Consider the following 17,939-nt stretch of genomic DNA (forward strand, 5'->3'; position numbering starts at 1 on the left):
AGAAAAAATATTGGATTTACTCTTGACTAAGAAATCAAAAGTAGTTTTTAAAAACTTTTTTTTTGCCACTACAGGTACAACCTTTTATCCGAGTTACCAAACTGCCATTCATTTGCTCAGATTTCAATTCCTCCATTCGTACTCAACTCTTCTGCTAAAAGAAATTTCCTATACATAAAAAGGTGCTCTTAGCCAAACATTATCCACTGTTGATACCCACATATGTCTCTGCATTTCCTTGCCTACCTGTAAACAAGGTTTCTAAGAGATAAAAACATTTTTCATTGATCAGGACAGAAAGTTGTTAGGGTACATATTCTAAAAGGCATTTGTATATTGTTTCTTGCAGATGCCTAACGATCAAAGAACATTAATATCTCAGAAATTTATTCACAGCTGGAAAATCTTCTCTCCTGAGTGGTCTATATCCATATACATGTAACACAGATGCCACGGATGAAATAATGGTAAACCACGTTTGGTGATAGTCCTCTTTCTGAAGAGCGTGCATCTCACTCACCTGTTTGGCTAAGTTGAGATGTGCTTCTGCTCCTTCGAGACACTATGGCAACCACTTTGGCACTAAGGCTGGAACGCCTTTTCTTCCCACCTGTTCCAACCGTGCCGACAGCCGTGTCCGACTGACTCCCGTCATTGTGCTCCAGCTTATACATCTCTCCACTCACACTTGTGCTCTTAGTGATTCTCCCTGAAGTCCCCATCCGTCTGCCTTGCATTTTAGGAGTAAATGTACTACAGTTACAAAGTAAAAACAAACATGTTAATTTGTCTGTGTAACAGCATTTCCAAAAGCCTTTTTTTTTTTTTTTTTTTAAATGAGTAAATTAATTTTAAGTCTGGATACATTTTCATTTATTTGGTTCACAATAAAAGGTTAATTTGATGCTCCTCAGAGTATGTATTTCCAGTATTATAATTGGTTCTTCACTTCTTCGAGGGAAATAAATAAAATGAACACTTTCCCATGTTTTTCAGAGTGACAGAGATATGCAGCATTTAAAAGTCATGTGGAGCCTTCCTGTCTATATCCTCAGAATACAGAAAGCAATACACCAGCAATTTTACGACAAAAGAAAATGAATATGGGCCAAGAGAATATACGTAGGTTAATACACGTATCTTACCGGCACTGTTCACCAAAGCCTTAAGATCTAATAGGTATGAAGATATCATCTTCTATATTTTCATACTTCACAGAAAGAGGTAATATAATATGTAGTATTTTTTAGGTTTTTGCTCTCTCACTTCTTTAAAGGTAAATGCCATAATCACAGTATGAAGGCAAAATAATTTTGAGGCAAAAAAACCTAATAACCCACTAGAACTTTCATTGATTGACAGAAAGGTGAATCGCTCTGTCAGTTCTGTTTGATTTTCTTTAGCTATCACATTGCATTTGAATGTTTCTATACAAATCTGTTTTCTGCTCCTGCACACAGAGGCTGGATAAAGTATTCAGAAACACGCTCTAGAAAACAATCTCAAATACACACAGGACATATTAATACACAGTCCTAACACTATGATGCCCTAGCTCTAATGACAATACGAAGTCAGCTATCACTCTGCAGAGACCCAGAAATTTAAGCTGCAGCCTGACTCACTTCAGATGTAGTTGTTAAATCAGCCTAGTACATGGGAAATTCCTTGATCTTGTAGTTGCTGATTAGTAGACCTACTGGCAACACGCTAATTTTAGCAATTTTATTTTCAGTAATTCTGTATTTTGAAGTCAAATTTGTAATTTATTTGTTGAGTGACAGTCCTGCTGTCCTTCCCAGCAGGTTCCCTTCCCAGCAGATGTGATGGCCTGCTCCTGCCTTCCCAAAAATAAGAAAGAGAGAGGTTAGAGGCGCAGGCTTTTTACGACATGGCAAGTTTCAGACAGATAGGAAATCTTGCCAGGGAGAAATGAAGGGGTCTATAGGAGAAGAACTGATATCCTGTGACTTCTACAGATCTGGGCCCTGCTAAAGCTTAAATCAGTCCTGGCCAAAGACAGAGCCAGGAAAGTATAAAATAATGTATACCTAGATTATGTTTCACTGACAGTTACCCAGATTTACGAATGTGTGATCACAGGTAAGAGCTGATAAAAATAGACACTATTTTTTGAAGAAGATGCTGGAAAAGTGAAGTCCTTGAATAGACAACACTTAATAGAAAGGCCATTATCAATCTCTGTATAGGCATTTAACTATGCACAGCACTTATGATCTGCTCCTGTTAAGTTCAGATAAAAAACCAGCTACCACTTTCACACAGAACAAGGTGCTATGATGCACTGAAGTACTCAAGAACACATTTTAGTGGACCACCTCAGGCACACTGAGCTTAAAATAGGTTGTCTCTTGTTCTCTCCTATCCCACTGCAACTTTAGTGACTGGCTTTTGGGTTTGTATGGCAAAAATAGAAGGACATACGTATTTTCATGTTTCCATGTAAAATTCCTTTGTAATTTATTGTAGATCTCCCCCAGCACACACTCCCTCACATGTATGTGAGCACACACACACACACACACATATATATTCAATCATTCTAGGAAGAATTTTAACTGCACTTTAAAAAAACTTCACAAAGACCATCTTCCATAAATATGCAAGTATCAAGGAAAAGGTTTTGTGTAAGACAACCTAGATCCGTTCACTTAAAAATAATATCAAACTGAGAAAAAAATGCTCTAAAATATTTCCCATTTTCAAAATAGAGACCGATTTTCTAGAGGGAGATAAATATTAATTTCTTGGCTTTAATGTAAATCATGTCCTTAATATAGTACAGGTGTTTACTTCATAGGCTACATATATTGCTGCTTTTCAAAGCTGCAATGATCCTTAAATAATGGTATTTTTATTGTTGTTCACAGAATGCAATAACCTCATCTTTACAAAATTTCTAACCTAGCAGCTACTTTTGTTTCAAGTAACACAGATTTCTTTCTTTACTTCTCCACAAACACTGTAGCATGAAAAAATATGAATTGGGATTGCCACATAGGAGTCATTATTCTTCAAATAGCAAATTAATTTTAAAAAGCAGTGATGAACATCACAAAATTCATGCTGAATATTTTTCTACAACTTGAGAAGATTTAGTGAAGTTTATTTTTCTTAGTTTTGGGGCTGGATATTGGTCCATAGCTCTAGCACAGAATTCTGGCTATGGCCAGAGAATCTTAGGAAATGTTTTCTCTTTAAGAAGAAGTGATATTACTAACTTGCACACTTATCAAAAAAACCTTAAAACTAGAGATCAAATGTACAGTGTGAGAATACTGTCTGAATATGCAATCAACCTCCATTGTCAGCTCAGAGTGCTGTCACACAATCCCCATATTCAAACAGAAACTTCGATCCCTAATTCAGTATGTCAGGGCTTGCCAACATCATTCCTACATCAGCCAGGTTCTGATGCTGAGTCCCTTTTCCTCCCCTGCAGAGGAAACAAGGCCCCACACGCATGCCCACAGGGTGCTAGAAGGCAACACCATTGACTGGTTTGCTTCTCTGGAGGAGGAGACACTTTGCCAATTCAAGGGGAGGGCAGACCGAAAGTACAGCCCGATACTTGGAGGGGGCAGAATCACATAGGCCTCATTTGCAGGGGTCCTGCTTTCTCCTTTGATTAGACATGGATAATTCCTTTCCACATGGATAATTCCTTTCAACCAGCACTTGGAGTTGGATTTCAGTGACTGTTTCTGTGGTGCTGATGATGCCCTCTACTCAAAGCTTTCTGTAGTCATTTTGTTCCCATTTTGAGCCACGGAGTTGTCATTCTGGAGCTCTTGAGTTTATGCATCAATACTTTAGTAAGAGAGAGGGAAGAAACTGAAAACACTTCTTTTGAGAGCATCTGCTGACATTCGGACTATATTGACACGTACTTTGCTGACATACTAATCTATAAACCTATCATTTACAGCAATAAAGTTTAATGAAGTATAAAAACTGTCATGCAATTAAAGAAATAATTGTTTATCATACTATTGACTTTGCTCTACCAAATTTCAAGTGTTTATGAATATAAGAAATATTAACCTTATGATATTTTTATGCCAGTCTTCACTTTTTTGTACAATTGAGCTGAAATGCTCTAACCTCACATTATTTGATAAGAGTTTAGGAGACAACGATGTCCATCAACTGAGAAATAAGAATTGACAGTATCATAACTTTAGGAAAATCCCATTTTTGATGTATTTATTCCCTAATTCAAGGACTAGGAATACTTTCTGAATAATAAACAAACTGCTTTTTCAAAGACCCACATAAATTTCAATTTTCATTCCTTGTGGCAGGTAGAGGGACCTAGAAGATTCACCTTAATAAAAAAAAAAGATTGAGATATTTGGAACTCAGATTAATCTTGTACTTCTTTCTACCAAGTATCAAGTCTTACTTTCCCAGGAGACATGTTCTAGTGTACTTCTAGTATAAAATAGCTATGAGTTTGCTAGAAACAGGTTTAATGGGGTAGGACCAAGGATCAAATCCTACAGCTGTCCAATACTTCCCCTTGTCATAAACAAACAAACAGATTAAGATTCCTTTGTGTTCATCTAATCCCTGAGCTAGTTTATTATTTGACATTAGTTGGAACAGTATCAAAAGAATGGACATTCAAAATTCAGTCTTCCTATACCATGTAATTGAGTACCCTTAGAACACAATATTTTTCCATTCCATTGCTAGCTATCACTTGGAGAAATAGCTCCTAGCTCACACTGTTACTTTCATCAATATGCTTAGAGTTTAATTTAAGAAGCACAAAGAAGCAAAAGACATGCATGAATATACATATATCCTTTTGCACTTAACCCTTCTGATAATAACATACGTAAAATTTTATTTTCCTTTACTGGACTTGCTGGGATTATTGACACATTCATTTAAATGCAGACCCAAGTTTTTGCAGGCCTGTGGCTAAAACTGGTAAATTATTAAGTTACATTGTTGATTCAAACCTAGTTTATAACACAATAAATAAATACAGTTTTCAGTAGCAGGATAACTATGAGTAACGCATTTATCAGTACACTTCATTTATTTCTAAATGAAATAATTCACTACATTTTTATTTGAAATTATTTTACCATCTTTAGCAATTTTTTCAATGACTAGTTCAGCAAAAATCTTATGCTATTTCTAATTATTGTCATAACAACATCATCAATGTGTATATTAAGAATAGTTACAGACAATCTATCTGTGCCTCTGTTTCACTTCACAGATATTTAGCATGGAAAAAGAGTCACTTGATTTTTAATTTTTTTTTTTTTTTTTAAAATTGAAGTAAACCACTAAAGCCAAAACCCCTTTGACCCCAGCAGGAGCAGAGCTCCCCCCCACCCCCTGCCCAGGCTCCCCAGACCTGTCCTTCAGCACCAGGGTCACCCACTACCCCCAGGCTCCCACATCAGCTGGGAAGCCACCGCTCACTTTACCAAGGGAAAACTCCTTGCATTTTCCTGCTGAAACTTATGCAGTTGAGATGGATCCTATCGAAAGAGAGATCTGTACTACACAAGGCAAAATCAAGATTGTATTTACATGTCAGCCATCAGAGTTGTGAAAGAAAGTGTTTTGCAAGCTGCCACTACCTGGAAGTTGTATCTGTGGGAATGAAGAATGAACTACTAAGATAAAAAAACTTATTCAAAGAGTAGTCTGAGTTACAAGCTGCCATAAAAATTAACCCTGAGGTAAATTCTATAAAGTGAACACACTAGAAAGGCATTGTGGATTATAGTTACTTATATTAAACTATAGCTTACACAACTATATAGAACAGAAACAAAGCCAATTACATGTATTAAATCATTATACATCTTTCTACATACAGATATCTAATACATATATTCAAGATGCATAAAATTATACTGGACAAATTGTGTGGATTGAGAAAATTAGTATGTATATATACATTCAGTATTTCTCAGTAACTACATAAAATACCTGCCAATAGTACATATCACCTGAAAAAGAAAGATAGTGAGACACAGGAAGCTAGAATAAACTTTGCCCATAAACTCACCTATAAAATATCTGGAAGTATATCCTTTTAGGGAAAAAATCTTAAGTGATTAGCCATTGCTAAAATTACAGAATTTCCTTCATTCTCTTAGACTTACTGACGATTTATAAAAACATACTTTAGGTGTTTATTTTCATGATCACTCATTTTTCCAATAATGCAAGCCATGAGTAAATAAATAACCCCCTGTATTCCTTGCTGTATAGATGATATCTTAATATAAGTTCTTTCCACACAGTTGCAGTAACTTGAATCTTTTGACAGAATACCTGGCCTTCATCAGCACGACTTAGTAAGCTTCCTCTCTCATCTGCTGAATGCAGAATCACGTACTAATTCATAGCCCCTACGGCACCCTTTTGCAATAAGGTAGCTCATGAATACTAATAACCTCCTAAACATGTAATAGTTGTGGACCAAAGGGAAGACGAGCACTCCTTTATAATGAGGAACATTACATTTCTAAAAATAAACTAAGTCTTGTTATTAGTATTATATGATATATAATTAATAAATCCAAACTCTAAATTGCCTAGCCACAAATTGCTGTGCCAGTCTTAGAATATATAGCTATATTTACATATGACATACAGCACTTGCTGCAAGATTAATTACTGTACAATTTATGGTATTTCATAAATTAATTGAAATAGGGTGCTTTACAGACCAAAGGACAAACACATATCCCATATTAAAATTCCCTCTAGCAAGTCAAGAGACTTTTTTAGACCATAAAGAAGTTAGTTGATTCAATGAAATAATAATTTTGTACAGTCTGTACCAACTGGAATTACATACTGATCTCATATGCACATCAATCATACATTAAATCCATGAACTGGCTATTAGAACCAGAAAAAAACTTGCTCCTCCTGTGAAGTCACCATATTAGAGTCCTATTGGTGTGTTAAGATAGTTGAAATTCAGTAACTCTTGTAAATTATAACTGTCCTTGACAATATTCTTATGTTGTAAAAAAGTGCTACTCAGTGATGCAAATACTGCCTCTGGCATGACAAAGTCCCAGCCCCATTTGTGTTCAATGCGTAAACCCTCACTGACGTAAGGGTTGGGGAAGATTTCATTACAGAAGTCTCCTCTGGGAGCTTAACTGGTTAACATCCCACTTTGGAAGATCAGGAAATTTCCATGTCGGAATATGGTATCAGAATCTGCTTTGTGAAAACGCCTTTCTCAGTAATACACTGACCAGTGAATGCTGCAAGTTTCACAGCTCTGACAGACCTCTCTTTTTTAAACTTGTAAAACTAGCATTTCTCCATGAAATGAAAGAATAGTAATTCAGAATCTGAGTCTGAATATTACAAAAGATGAGCAGATTTTAGCTATTTTCCAAGAACATTTCAGCAAGTTAATTTATATTCTCTGAAACAAGCAGAGCAATTGTCTCTGTATGCAGGAGCCTGGGCGTCTGCCTGTGCGTACCCGTGGCACTACCAGCCTGGAGCCAACTAATCACATGAATCATAAAATGAAACCAACACGAAAGCAGTTAAGTTACTGCAGGGATGCTGCTCAGGGTTAAGTATTGCTATTAATGCTGATGTGGACAGGCTAATGGGAATCAAACGGCAGACAGCTCAGCTGACCCAAACTTGACTGCAAATAGCCATGTATATATTAAGTTCTAGTGCACCAAACATAGCGAGCATGTAAATGTTAAATTTGTATCAAGAAAATAGGTACTGGGGGTGGGGTGTATGTATGACAAATACAAAAATGGGGAGTTTTTATGCTCACCACTGAATGGAGGAAACTTTCTTCAGGAGCAAGAAAGCTGAATTCATCAGTTTTTCTTTCTTTGTATAACATTCAGCAATAACATATTTTTCCCCCTGTTACAACATGCTGTATTGCTTTTTCCCCTCCAAAGCATGAGGTACCGAAGTACCTGTGATCTGACTGCTCTTTGTGTAAAAAGGCTACATAGCTGACATGAACTACATTGCTCGCTGCTCCTTTACAAAAGTAAATAATAGCAACAGGCAATAGCCACAAAATAGAGAGTGAAGGAGGAAAATCTGAAAGGCTAAATGGAAGAGTGGAAGGACAGAACTAAGAAAGAAAATACAGAAAACATTTTTAAAAAGATAAAATGAGATGAAGACAATGCAAGTGAGAGCTACTCTGAGGTCTGAGCCATGGCTAAAACTATTCTCCTATATTTCTTCATTCTAAAAATAACACGTACAGCCTGTTAAAAATGTTAGTGTAATGTTCTTATACTAAAAGCTTATGAATGATATTTCATCTTAATCAACTGCAATAATTAAGTGAAAAACCAATTAAAATTATTTTTCAGTCTTTTTCAAATCATTAAGAAAGGCTGCTGGTAACGTGACAGTTTCTTTGAAAAAAAGAAGCATAATTAGAGAATTAAAAATGCACAAGCAATGCTCCATAGTGTATTTTTCATGTACAGATGTTCTGAAGGGATTAAAGACTCCATCTCCCTCCCTCTCCGACAGACATATAAAGCAGTTTGTTATGACAGATTTGAAAAATCATTATCTTCAGATAATGAATAATTAGAACATTAATTACACTGCCTTCACATTGGTTTTGTACATAAATGACCTCAGCACCAGAAGTTTCCATCTGTAATATGCTGTTTGGGGGTAAAAAGGATACATTATATTTTTTAAGCAGCTTAACTGTTTTCATATATCTTGCCCCCGTGATAATAATTTGGAGGCTATTGCCCTCTACTTCCCCCCAAAAAAGCAAAAGTTGTGACTCAGGTTACATCACTGTGCTTGCCCTTGCCCCAAGAGAGATCACCTAAGAAGCAATAGTAATTAATCTGCCATACATGTTCAAAATGTTTCTCTCTCTAACGAAACGGCAAAGTACACTAGTTCATGAAAAAGTTTTGGTGTTCAGTTTTGAGCTGCAGTGTCTTGGATAATCAGAAACAAAGCAGGATTGCCAATTGACTTCCGAGTATTGAGGTGGATGTTTACACTGTGGCGATTTTAGATGGAAAATGCCAGTTGGTTATAATGTTACTGGCTTGCCTGTTAGTTAAACATTAAAAATTTACGTAGGAATTTTCCATGTCTGGTTTCTGCCCAAGGTTGAATTTCTTCTTTTATTTATTCTAACTTCCAGCTGAAATACCATGATAGATTGTCCGGTCCTTTTGGAGGAATTAAAAAGAAAAAACATCCATATTGTACGGTCACAAAATAAACAAATAAATAAATTCACTTTGCTTTGAGAAGTACTTATGGCTGGTGCCTGACTGAAAGATGCCAATGAGGTGATTCTTCTCTTCAGCACAAACTGTTTTCTGCTCCTTTGAGTACCTGTAAGTTTGGTAAAACAACGTCTTTAAGTCATAACCCTCATGTTAAGAGACTTGAAGAGATCAACAGTTAAAATACCAGGAGACTCTCTACTACAAAGCGGTGTTGTACTCACTCACAGCTCCTGCTTTGTACATTTCCTGAATATTACTATTTCACCTCAAGGCTAGAGGCAGAAAGTGAGTATTTCCCAGGAATTGCTTCTCTTGCTACTCTGGATCTGGGAAAGTTAGCTGGACTGTCCAGGATGCAAGGGAGGCTGCATCTCCTCTGTTGGCCATCAGGCATGACCCAAGACAAAGTCATCTGACTGGAGTGCAAAAGAGAAGTGAGATGGACAATAATCCTTGGACGGAAAGAGACTGGTTCATGGTGATACTGAATTAGGAAGAGAGTAAGAAAACTTAGGGAATAAATTCTTTTCATCACTCTTTCTTGAGCGATATATTCTGGATATATTCTTGAGCGACATATTCTTTCAAATATATTCAGAACTGAAGAGTGAACAGCCATAAACTTAACAAATCAGAACGGTTAAGTTTCTCCTTTCTGTTCTCAGTTGAAGTACTGTAGACTGAGGGTTTTTGGTGATTTTACATTTCTTCTGACAGCTCGGTTTTTGGTGATTTTACATTTCTTCTGACAGCTCTTCAAGCCAATTTGCTGGTCATCCTTCCATTTCTGGTCACTATCAATTTCAGTGAGTGAAATTCAATTAATTGCTTAGCCAGCCAAACTTTGTTAAAATTGTACTTTTCTGACTTTCTACATCTGAGTAAATTTTATTAACAAACTTAAGCATACCTTCACTATTCTGGCTGAACTATTATACTTCACTGTGCATCAATTTCTCTTCCAGCTGCTCGTAAGTTATGTTATTTGGAGGCACGGAGACTAACCATAAAATCATAGCCTAATGCAGAAGATCACTCTCAAACCAAATTACTATATACTCTCTTCCAGCACTTGTTCAAAAGAAAACAATCCATATGGTTACTATTCTGTTACTATTCGTATAGCCTCTTGATACGAAGAGATGAAGTAACACAGGGACCAAAAGTTTCCTGTAAACAAACTAGCTCTGGAGCACAAAGCCACAGAGCTGCACTCAGTGGTGCTGCACCCAACCTCACCAGCCCCGAAAGGCAGGACTCCTGCTCTGGGCATAGCAAGTTGCTGACGTGAGAAAATATGCTGGGATAAAGCTGTTGTATATGAATAGCTGTGTATGCACTAGGTGATTCTATCCGTTGAAAAAGGGAATTAAACTGCAAAATATAGACAAATGATTTCAGATATTATGTCAGGGATTACCCAGAAGCAGGGATATGTCCAGCATAGGCAGCATGATGGTGCTCCAGTACCAGAGTTGGTGGAAAAATCCCTTCCTTTTCTTCCCACTCTCTATTTCTATGTCAGTGTCTTATGCTGTGTTATGCTTTGGGTAACCTGTCCTCAGCTATATTCTTTTAGCTTTCTTAAATTCTGACCAGCTCCCAATGTGATAGTTTCTTGCCAACAGAAGGTCATTTAGATCAGGAAGAATTTTACAGAATTTTACCTAAATATAACCCTATCAAAAACATGTATCTTTTTAACTTAACAGCATTATACTAACAGCCAGAAACAAGAAGAGATGACATTATTGCATATGCATCTATCTGCGCATACGTACAAACACATACAGAGTATGTCAACCATGCCTCTATATAAAAACTGAGAAAGAAGTAGACATACTCCCTACTTCAGAGACGGCTGGGAATGCAGATAAGACAATGAAGTCTTAAAGCTGCCCAATGCTGAAAAGGTTCCTTTAGAGGTTTTATCCCTATGGCTTTGCCCGAAAGTCTTGATCTCGCTTTTTGCTGCATAAATACTCTTTCTTTGCAAGAATGAACGCTATTATCATCCTGAAGTTTTAAAAAGATGCTTCTTCATTTCTCAGATCTGATGTCAGCCAGAATGCAATTGCCCATATCTGTGAAGCTCTTAGTCTTTGCTAACCCTGCTAAGGAATTTGCGTTAGCGACGAGTTGCATTTCGCACTATATAAAAATTGTATTATTGTTCAAGATAATTTGGCTTGGACTGTTTGGTCTTAGATCCATATTTCCCAATTTTAAACTGTTGTATTTTAAGCAAAGTAGCAGTCATACCACTACTACTCAACACAGTTACACTGAAGACTGACAAGTTTTCCATCAACTTGAACTTCTGGTGCGTGTGAAAAATTGAAGAGCAGTGTAATTGTTTAAAAGATCTCTCTGTATGGACAAGTATCAGTTACCCATCTAGGGGGAAGATGAATAAAGGTACCAGTTTGTTAAGCACACAAAATAGTCAAACACCCAGCCTGCAGATAAAAAGATGAACTAGTGTGCTTTTTAAACACAGATGTTACCATTATGCTAATGTTCTCCAGATTATAATGTTCTAACTAATCATAAAAAATTTACTAATGCTTGTAAAAATGTATCACTATCTTGAGTACAGACTCATTAAAGAGCTTCAAGTGCTATTTATCACACTCTCTGCTGAAAGTCAAATTACTTTTTGGCTTATAAACTTCCAATTCAGATAAAAGACAAAAATTAGTGGACTGCATTTTTTAACTCAGATATGAAATCTCTGAGCTTTTATTATCTCTGAGCTCTGTATTCCTTATGCAATCCTTACAGCTTCTATCACTTGTTCCCCTACTGGCTCATGGTGGTGAATTTCAACCAGAACTGATCCATTGGGATACAGTTCAAGATACCAAGGTTTTACAAGTTTTATAAGTCTGGTAAGTAGGTAGATAAGAGCTACATTAAATAAGGTGTGCTGCTGAAGAAATGCTGCTATATGATCTCAGTACTTATCTATTCTCTTTGGCCTGCCAGATGGACACTCTGGGCAGGGGAAGATCATGGAGATAAAGTGGAAGAGGGAGGTGACTGCAGTGTGGGTTGCTACGTTGTGACCCTCCACTAACTGAGTTTTCTGAAATGTCTTGTATGCATGGTGTTTTCACTGCAATAAATATTAAAGTTGAATTGAGTTTGATTAATTTATCAACCCTCCATGTTTTACTTATTACTTATATATCTTTTGTGAGCATAGCACTAATGGAAACATGTACCAGGGACACACACACATACTTAGGGATGTATCACACAGTGCAAATGAACATACTAAATGTGGAAAGCCTACATCAAAAAAATGATTGAATCTAGTACCCACTGTTGATGGTTTTGATTTCACCTCATTTTATTCTTGCAGTAGGAGTTTGATTAGCAACTGTGGAGTGGGTAGGTTTCATTGATGATTTTAAAGTATCCTATGCTTTGAAAAACACTGCTTCTTATAATGCTACTCCATATGCCGTTGTCTGCATTATTAATAGTGAGAGGCTCTTTGGATTGAACAAATGCTAACACCAGTCACATAGTAAAACGTTAATTTAAACATCCTATTTTTAAATAAAGACTTTGCAATGGAAAATTCCAGGATGAAAAAGAATCTTCTGAAAACATAGCAGTCTTACGACTATGAATCCAATGAAGGCTTTTATTGTTTATTTTTAATAGTAAGACCCATGGAAAGTCTTCAGTCTGTCACCAGCACTGGCTACATTATGGATGCTCCCATTCTAGCTATGGGAGGGAAGATGTTCTCCATTGCAATATCAACTAATTAATCTCACTCAGTATTGAAACACAGAACTATAAACCACTGAAGCAACTGCACAATAAATGTTGCTTATTACATTATATAAGAAAATTAGTGCCTACTTAGTGACCTTAAGTGTCTTGTTTACAGCAGAAACCTTGACTACAAAGAAACAGTCATACACAGCCAAATTACCAGCAATATAATTAGTGTCATAAATATAGAAGTTGTTTTCTGGTATTTATAACAGTCTTTTTTTATACCAAACTGGAATTCCATTACTGCTTTAGTCATGCTGTACAAAAGCTAAAGCGGTATAATATCTTAGTTCTAATACTGACTTTAATAGCTTGTATTTATAAATTACAAATAAATAATTGTTTGGGAAATCAAAGCAGATTGTCACTATTGCCATGTGCTCAATTAGCTTGTTAAACACAAGTGCTGAAAGAGTCTAATTCCTGAAGCTAATGGGATGGAAAAGTGCTTGACAATTCCATGCAAGTGCTCAACACAACGCAGAAGTCCAGCCAGCCAGAATAAAACATACAAACAAGTGTTAACAACCTGATTCAGCACAAGTACTGCCACGGGCTCGAATCTCTCTTTCCAGCAAAGCATGTGTGGTGGAGCACAGGCTATGTACTTCACTGAACCTGTGTACAAATCGCTAATCACAGTCCTTCATTGGCTGTGGGGAGTGCTCATTCCTCATTGAAACCATTTGGTTCTTCTTGCACGCGTAGTCTGTATCTCACTATCCTTCCCTTTACTGTTGATGGTCACTCACTCATGCCTGTTACTACTGTGCAACAGAAAAAGCTATCAATCATCTCCCCATTTATTCTCCCCTCCCCACACACAGCTAAGCTTGCTGGTATGAAGATATGCTTCAAATGCTCAGTTCCCTGCAAATTCCCCCCAAATATCCATCTTAGTACAAACAAGAGTACAAATGAAGAGAGACATTCAAAGCCACTGTGCTCTGCTGGCTATCCCTTGATGATGTTCACCATCAATACACAGAGTGACTATTTAAACATTTTGAGACCCCAGTTCACTAGGGAATCCCAGCAATTTGTGCTCTGTAATAGTACCTCAAACCAAAAACCCCTTTCTTACCATGAAGAGGAAACTCGCCTCAACACTAGATCAAACTGGACTGTTAACTCATAGTGTTTATGTTTTGATGACTCTCTGAGCTGGATGTCTGATCTGCCTCTGCAAAACTCTCTCCTTCCTTACTCTAAATTCTATGGACCTGTGAAGTTAAACCAGAAAGAGTGTGCAAGAAAAAATTTCTGTGTTTTTCTGCTCTATTAGAATCTCTGGGTAACACACACAATATGACCCTGGATCTCTGTGGAAGTTAGCTGGGTAAAAGAGAAGAATCAAATTACAGTGAAGTCTCCCTTATATTACTTGCATTATTTTATTTTTTGGGCATGAAAAAAAATGGTGTACAGACTGGCCCAATGTTTCCAGGGAAGAATGAAAATTAGCAATAGAATTTTCTTTAAGGTGAAGCAGTTAAAGGTAATTCTCTTTTCCACTTATAAGCAAACAAAATCCCCTCACCAGTCTAAGCTGAAATAATGGGCCACAGGAGGTTCTAGAAAGAGAAAATCATTCAATAAATTTAATCCTGGGGAACACTGTGCATTGTCCCCACTAGCAGGAGACACGTTTGAAGAAGGGCCAGGAAAAGAAACACGTAAATTTTTATCAATATTTTATGAAGTGAGAAATTACATAGGTTAAAAATCTTTGGCCTTTGGAAGCCACCTAGTACTAGAGGACTATAATGTAACAGACAATAGTATAATAAAATCCAGTTAGAAAAGAGATATTTAGTTCCTAGGAAGTTGAGAGACTTCATATGCTTGCAAATGTTACACAGTGTTTCAGTTACAGCTTACTGAACTATAACTCAAAACCTAAAAGTTAATCTTGTAGGTTAACATGTGAGGCTTGCAATTTGATTCTGAACTATAATAGCTATTAAAATTAGTATGAATTAATTATTCAAATTAGAAGGAAGAACCACTTATTTCTGATAATCTTTCTGTTATTTGTACATTTAAGCACAAAAGTAATATTATTGCATTATAAATATATGAATTACTTTAATCAGTGTAGCTCAGTTCTAGTATCTCATATTTCTTTCTTAGAAAGGAGGGATTCCTGTTTATATTTAAGATAATGGATTTCATACTTATGTGAAGTACAGCCTAGTCACCCTAAAAAAATTTGTACCTGAAAATTACAGGATCTACAAGTTGTCACAAGGAAGAAATACTCACGTCAAGAAACACTGTTCAATCAAGCTTAATTTTCAGAGACATAATTTAAAAAATAAATTGGGAACTCTCCCATCCTTTTGAACCATAAAAATCATGAAAATGAAAAGAAAGCTTCAGAAAAGAGGACAACTTCAGTATTATCTCCCCAAAGCTGTTGCCAGTTCATATTATGAACAGAAATGAGTATTGTTTCAATGAGCGCCTTTGCACTGAGGCTTTGACAGTTGATTAAAAAAATCATATTGAAGTATGGATTCTGATGATCCACAGCCCAGCTGATAAATTACAACTGCAGCCATCTATAAATTTGCAAGTACTTAACTATACATGCTTTGAAGCAGATATAATATGGAAGATGAATAGCAAATGGGAACTTAGTCTGAGATTCTTTAGAAATGTGACAACCTATAATAATCTGGAGTTAAAATTTCAAAAAGGAAGGGCTGATCTGATTCGTATGTGAATATATAAGCATCAGAATTCATAATTTCTGGTTCTGCTACAGATATGTAATTGGCTGTGCAGTGCTTTAGGCCTGAGAAATGTGGAACAGACCTTCCACAGTCATGTTTTGAAATGCTGCACGTGGCAGAATTTAACCACAAAAACAAGAAACACCTTTTTGAAAATGACGATTTAGGACCAGATTTTCAAAGTGATGCAGACTGATATTGCCACACAGCTGTTTGTGGGGCTGTGGAGATTTGTAGTCGCTGGGATCTAGCCCTTCATATATTGCTAACATCTACTTCTACTGAGAAAGAGACCCAGACAAGCACACTGCTAGAACAGTGATCATTAACACCTGATGGCATACAGGTAGGCATGCGGGAGGTATACAAGAAAGAAGATTTTTTTTTAATCTGTTTGGCAGTGCTGCAGCATATATAGTATACAGGATGAATCTACTATGTCTTCTAGTGTGACACCCTGAAGGCCCTCAAAATCCTAGAATGAAGAACCACCATGCTTCCAAGTGCATGACAATATGTCCTTTGCCAAACAAGGATCTGGGTCGATATCATCTTGCACAATCAGAGTAATATTTCTTTTATGCAGAATACCAGTAGTGAGAGCTATAAAAATCAGGAACATCAAGTTTGGCCTAGTATACCCAGACAGATCCCTCTCATGCTAAGCTACAGTACTGCATACTTCACTGCAAATTTATATAGCTCAATCCTTTCTTTATATAACATGAACTTGCCCTTACACAGGTTTGTATAAGGAAAATGGGATCAAACATACACAAGGTACAAAAAAGTCTGTAATATTCAACACATTTTCAGGATCTTCTCCTAGGTTTAGATCGAGTGTGGCACAGTGAATATCCCACTCAAAGCCAGTTTGAAACTACCTGTGAATTTGTTCCCATTTTCCAGATGACTTGCTTTTATTGATGAATAAACTGCAGTGTTCTGCTGTTGCCTCCACTAGCTCTGTCCACAATATCTATAATAATAATTAAAAGATTTTACATTTTTTTCTATGTGAGGAATCTTAACTACATCCTGTACACTGTAGCACAAATTCAATACACAGATTTTAATTACTTTTGTAATTAACATGAAATGAGTGGGTTATTTCAACACAAACCTCAGCCTCATCAACTGAAATGCATAAAAAGCCTTGGTATATTATCTTTTCCTTGTCTGTCATGACATGAAGTTAAACTTCGCTCAGCTGGCTCTGTGGTACAGTACTGATGCATTTCAAGTGAATTAGTGAGCTGACAAGGACGGATGCAGCCTTAGTCTAAACAGAGCGGGGGGTTACGCTACGTAAACAGAGTCGTTACGACTGAACAACTCTATTGCATGGGTCACATCACATACACATGTATGATGGTAACAGGCAGCACTATTGGGAAGGCTGAGAAGAGGTTAGAAGACCCTTCAGACTCTCTGTACTCCATTCTCCCTCATCACCATAAATTGTGTTAAACTAGCTCCAATGTACTATGTGGGAAGAGGGAAAATCAATGGGAGAAAATCTATTTCCAATCCAGAGAGTTGCTCTCTGGCTGCATCTCCTTGAGAGATCTTCTGCAGATCAATGGTGTTGTTTGTCCTCAATGAGATGGCAAGCCTCCAGCTACTTCATCTGGCTCCGCACTAAAGACATTGAGCGTTTTATGTAAGAGAGCAGCATAATAAGCGGCATGAAATGAAACTCTGAAAAGAAAGAGGGATCTATGTGTACAAATATTACTGAAGAAGAGGGAGCTACAAGCACAGAAAAGCAGTCAGTCAGCATTCACCATTTCCCAATAAACTCCAAGCAGAATGTCTGTGGGCAAGTCTAGAAGCGGGGAAAGGAGAGGCCTTATTTGAGTCACTGGAAGCCTTTGCCTGGCTTAGAGTTTGCCAGCTCATCTCCTAAGAGCTTGAAGAAGCTGACTCCACAGTAACTAACAGATCCACTAACTGTGGATCCAAAAAGTACAACATAAGGTCAGTGACCCTATCCTGTGCCAGGGAGCCTCCTACATTTATGTAAAGCCAGCACAGTCCCCCTCCAGAAGTGTGAGTTTCCAGAACTGTTACAGTAACTAGAAAAGTCTCCAAATGCTTTGAAAAGAAAATACTTAAATGG

The 17,939-nt window shown here is 37.0% G+C and overlaps 1 protein-coding gene across 1 annotated transcript in view; it reads right to left on the bottom strand.

Annotated features, from left to right (window-relative positions):
• The window catches only part of LOC104038321 (regulating synaptic membrane exocytosis protein 1), a 190,511-nt gene that overhangs the window by 42,007 nt on the left and 130,565 nt on the right, over positions 1–17,939 (bottom strand). Inside the window, exon 23 of the mRNA XM_075707731.1 lies at positions 521–753. Within this exon, the coding sequence (XP_075563846.1) occupies positions 521–753 (233 nt within the window). The remainder of the gene's footprint in view (positions 1–520; positions 754–17,939) is intronic.

This window comes from Pelecanus crispus, chromosome 3 (genome assembly GCF_030463565.1).
Source record: "Pelecanus crispus isolate bPelCri1 chromosome 3, bPelCri1.pri, whole genome shotgun sequence".
Classification (NCBI taxonomy): Eukaryota; Metazoa; Chordata; class Aves; order Pelecaniformes; family Pelecanidae; genus Pelecanus; species Pelecanus crispus.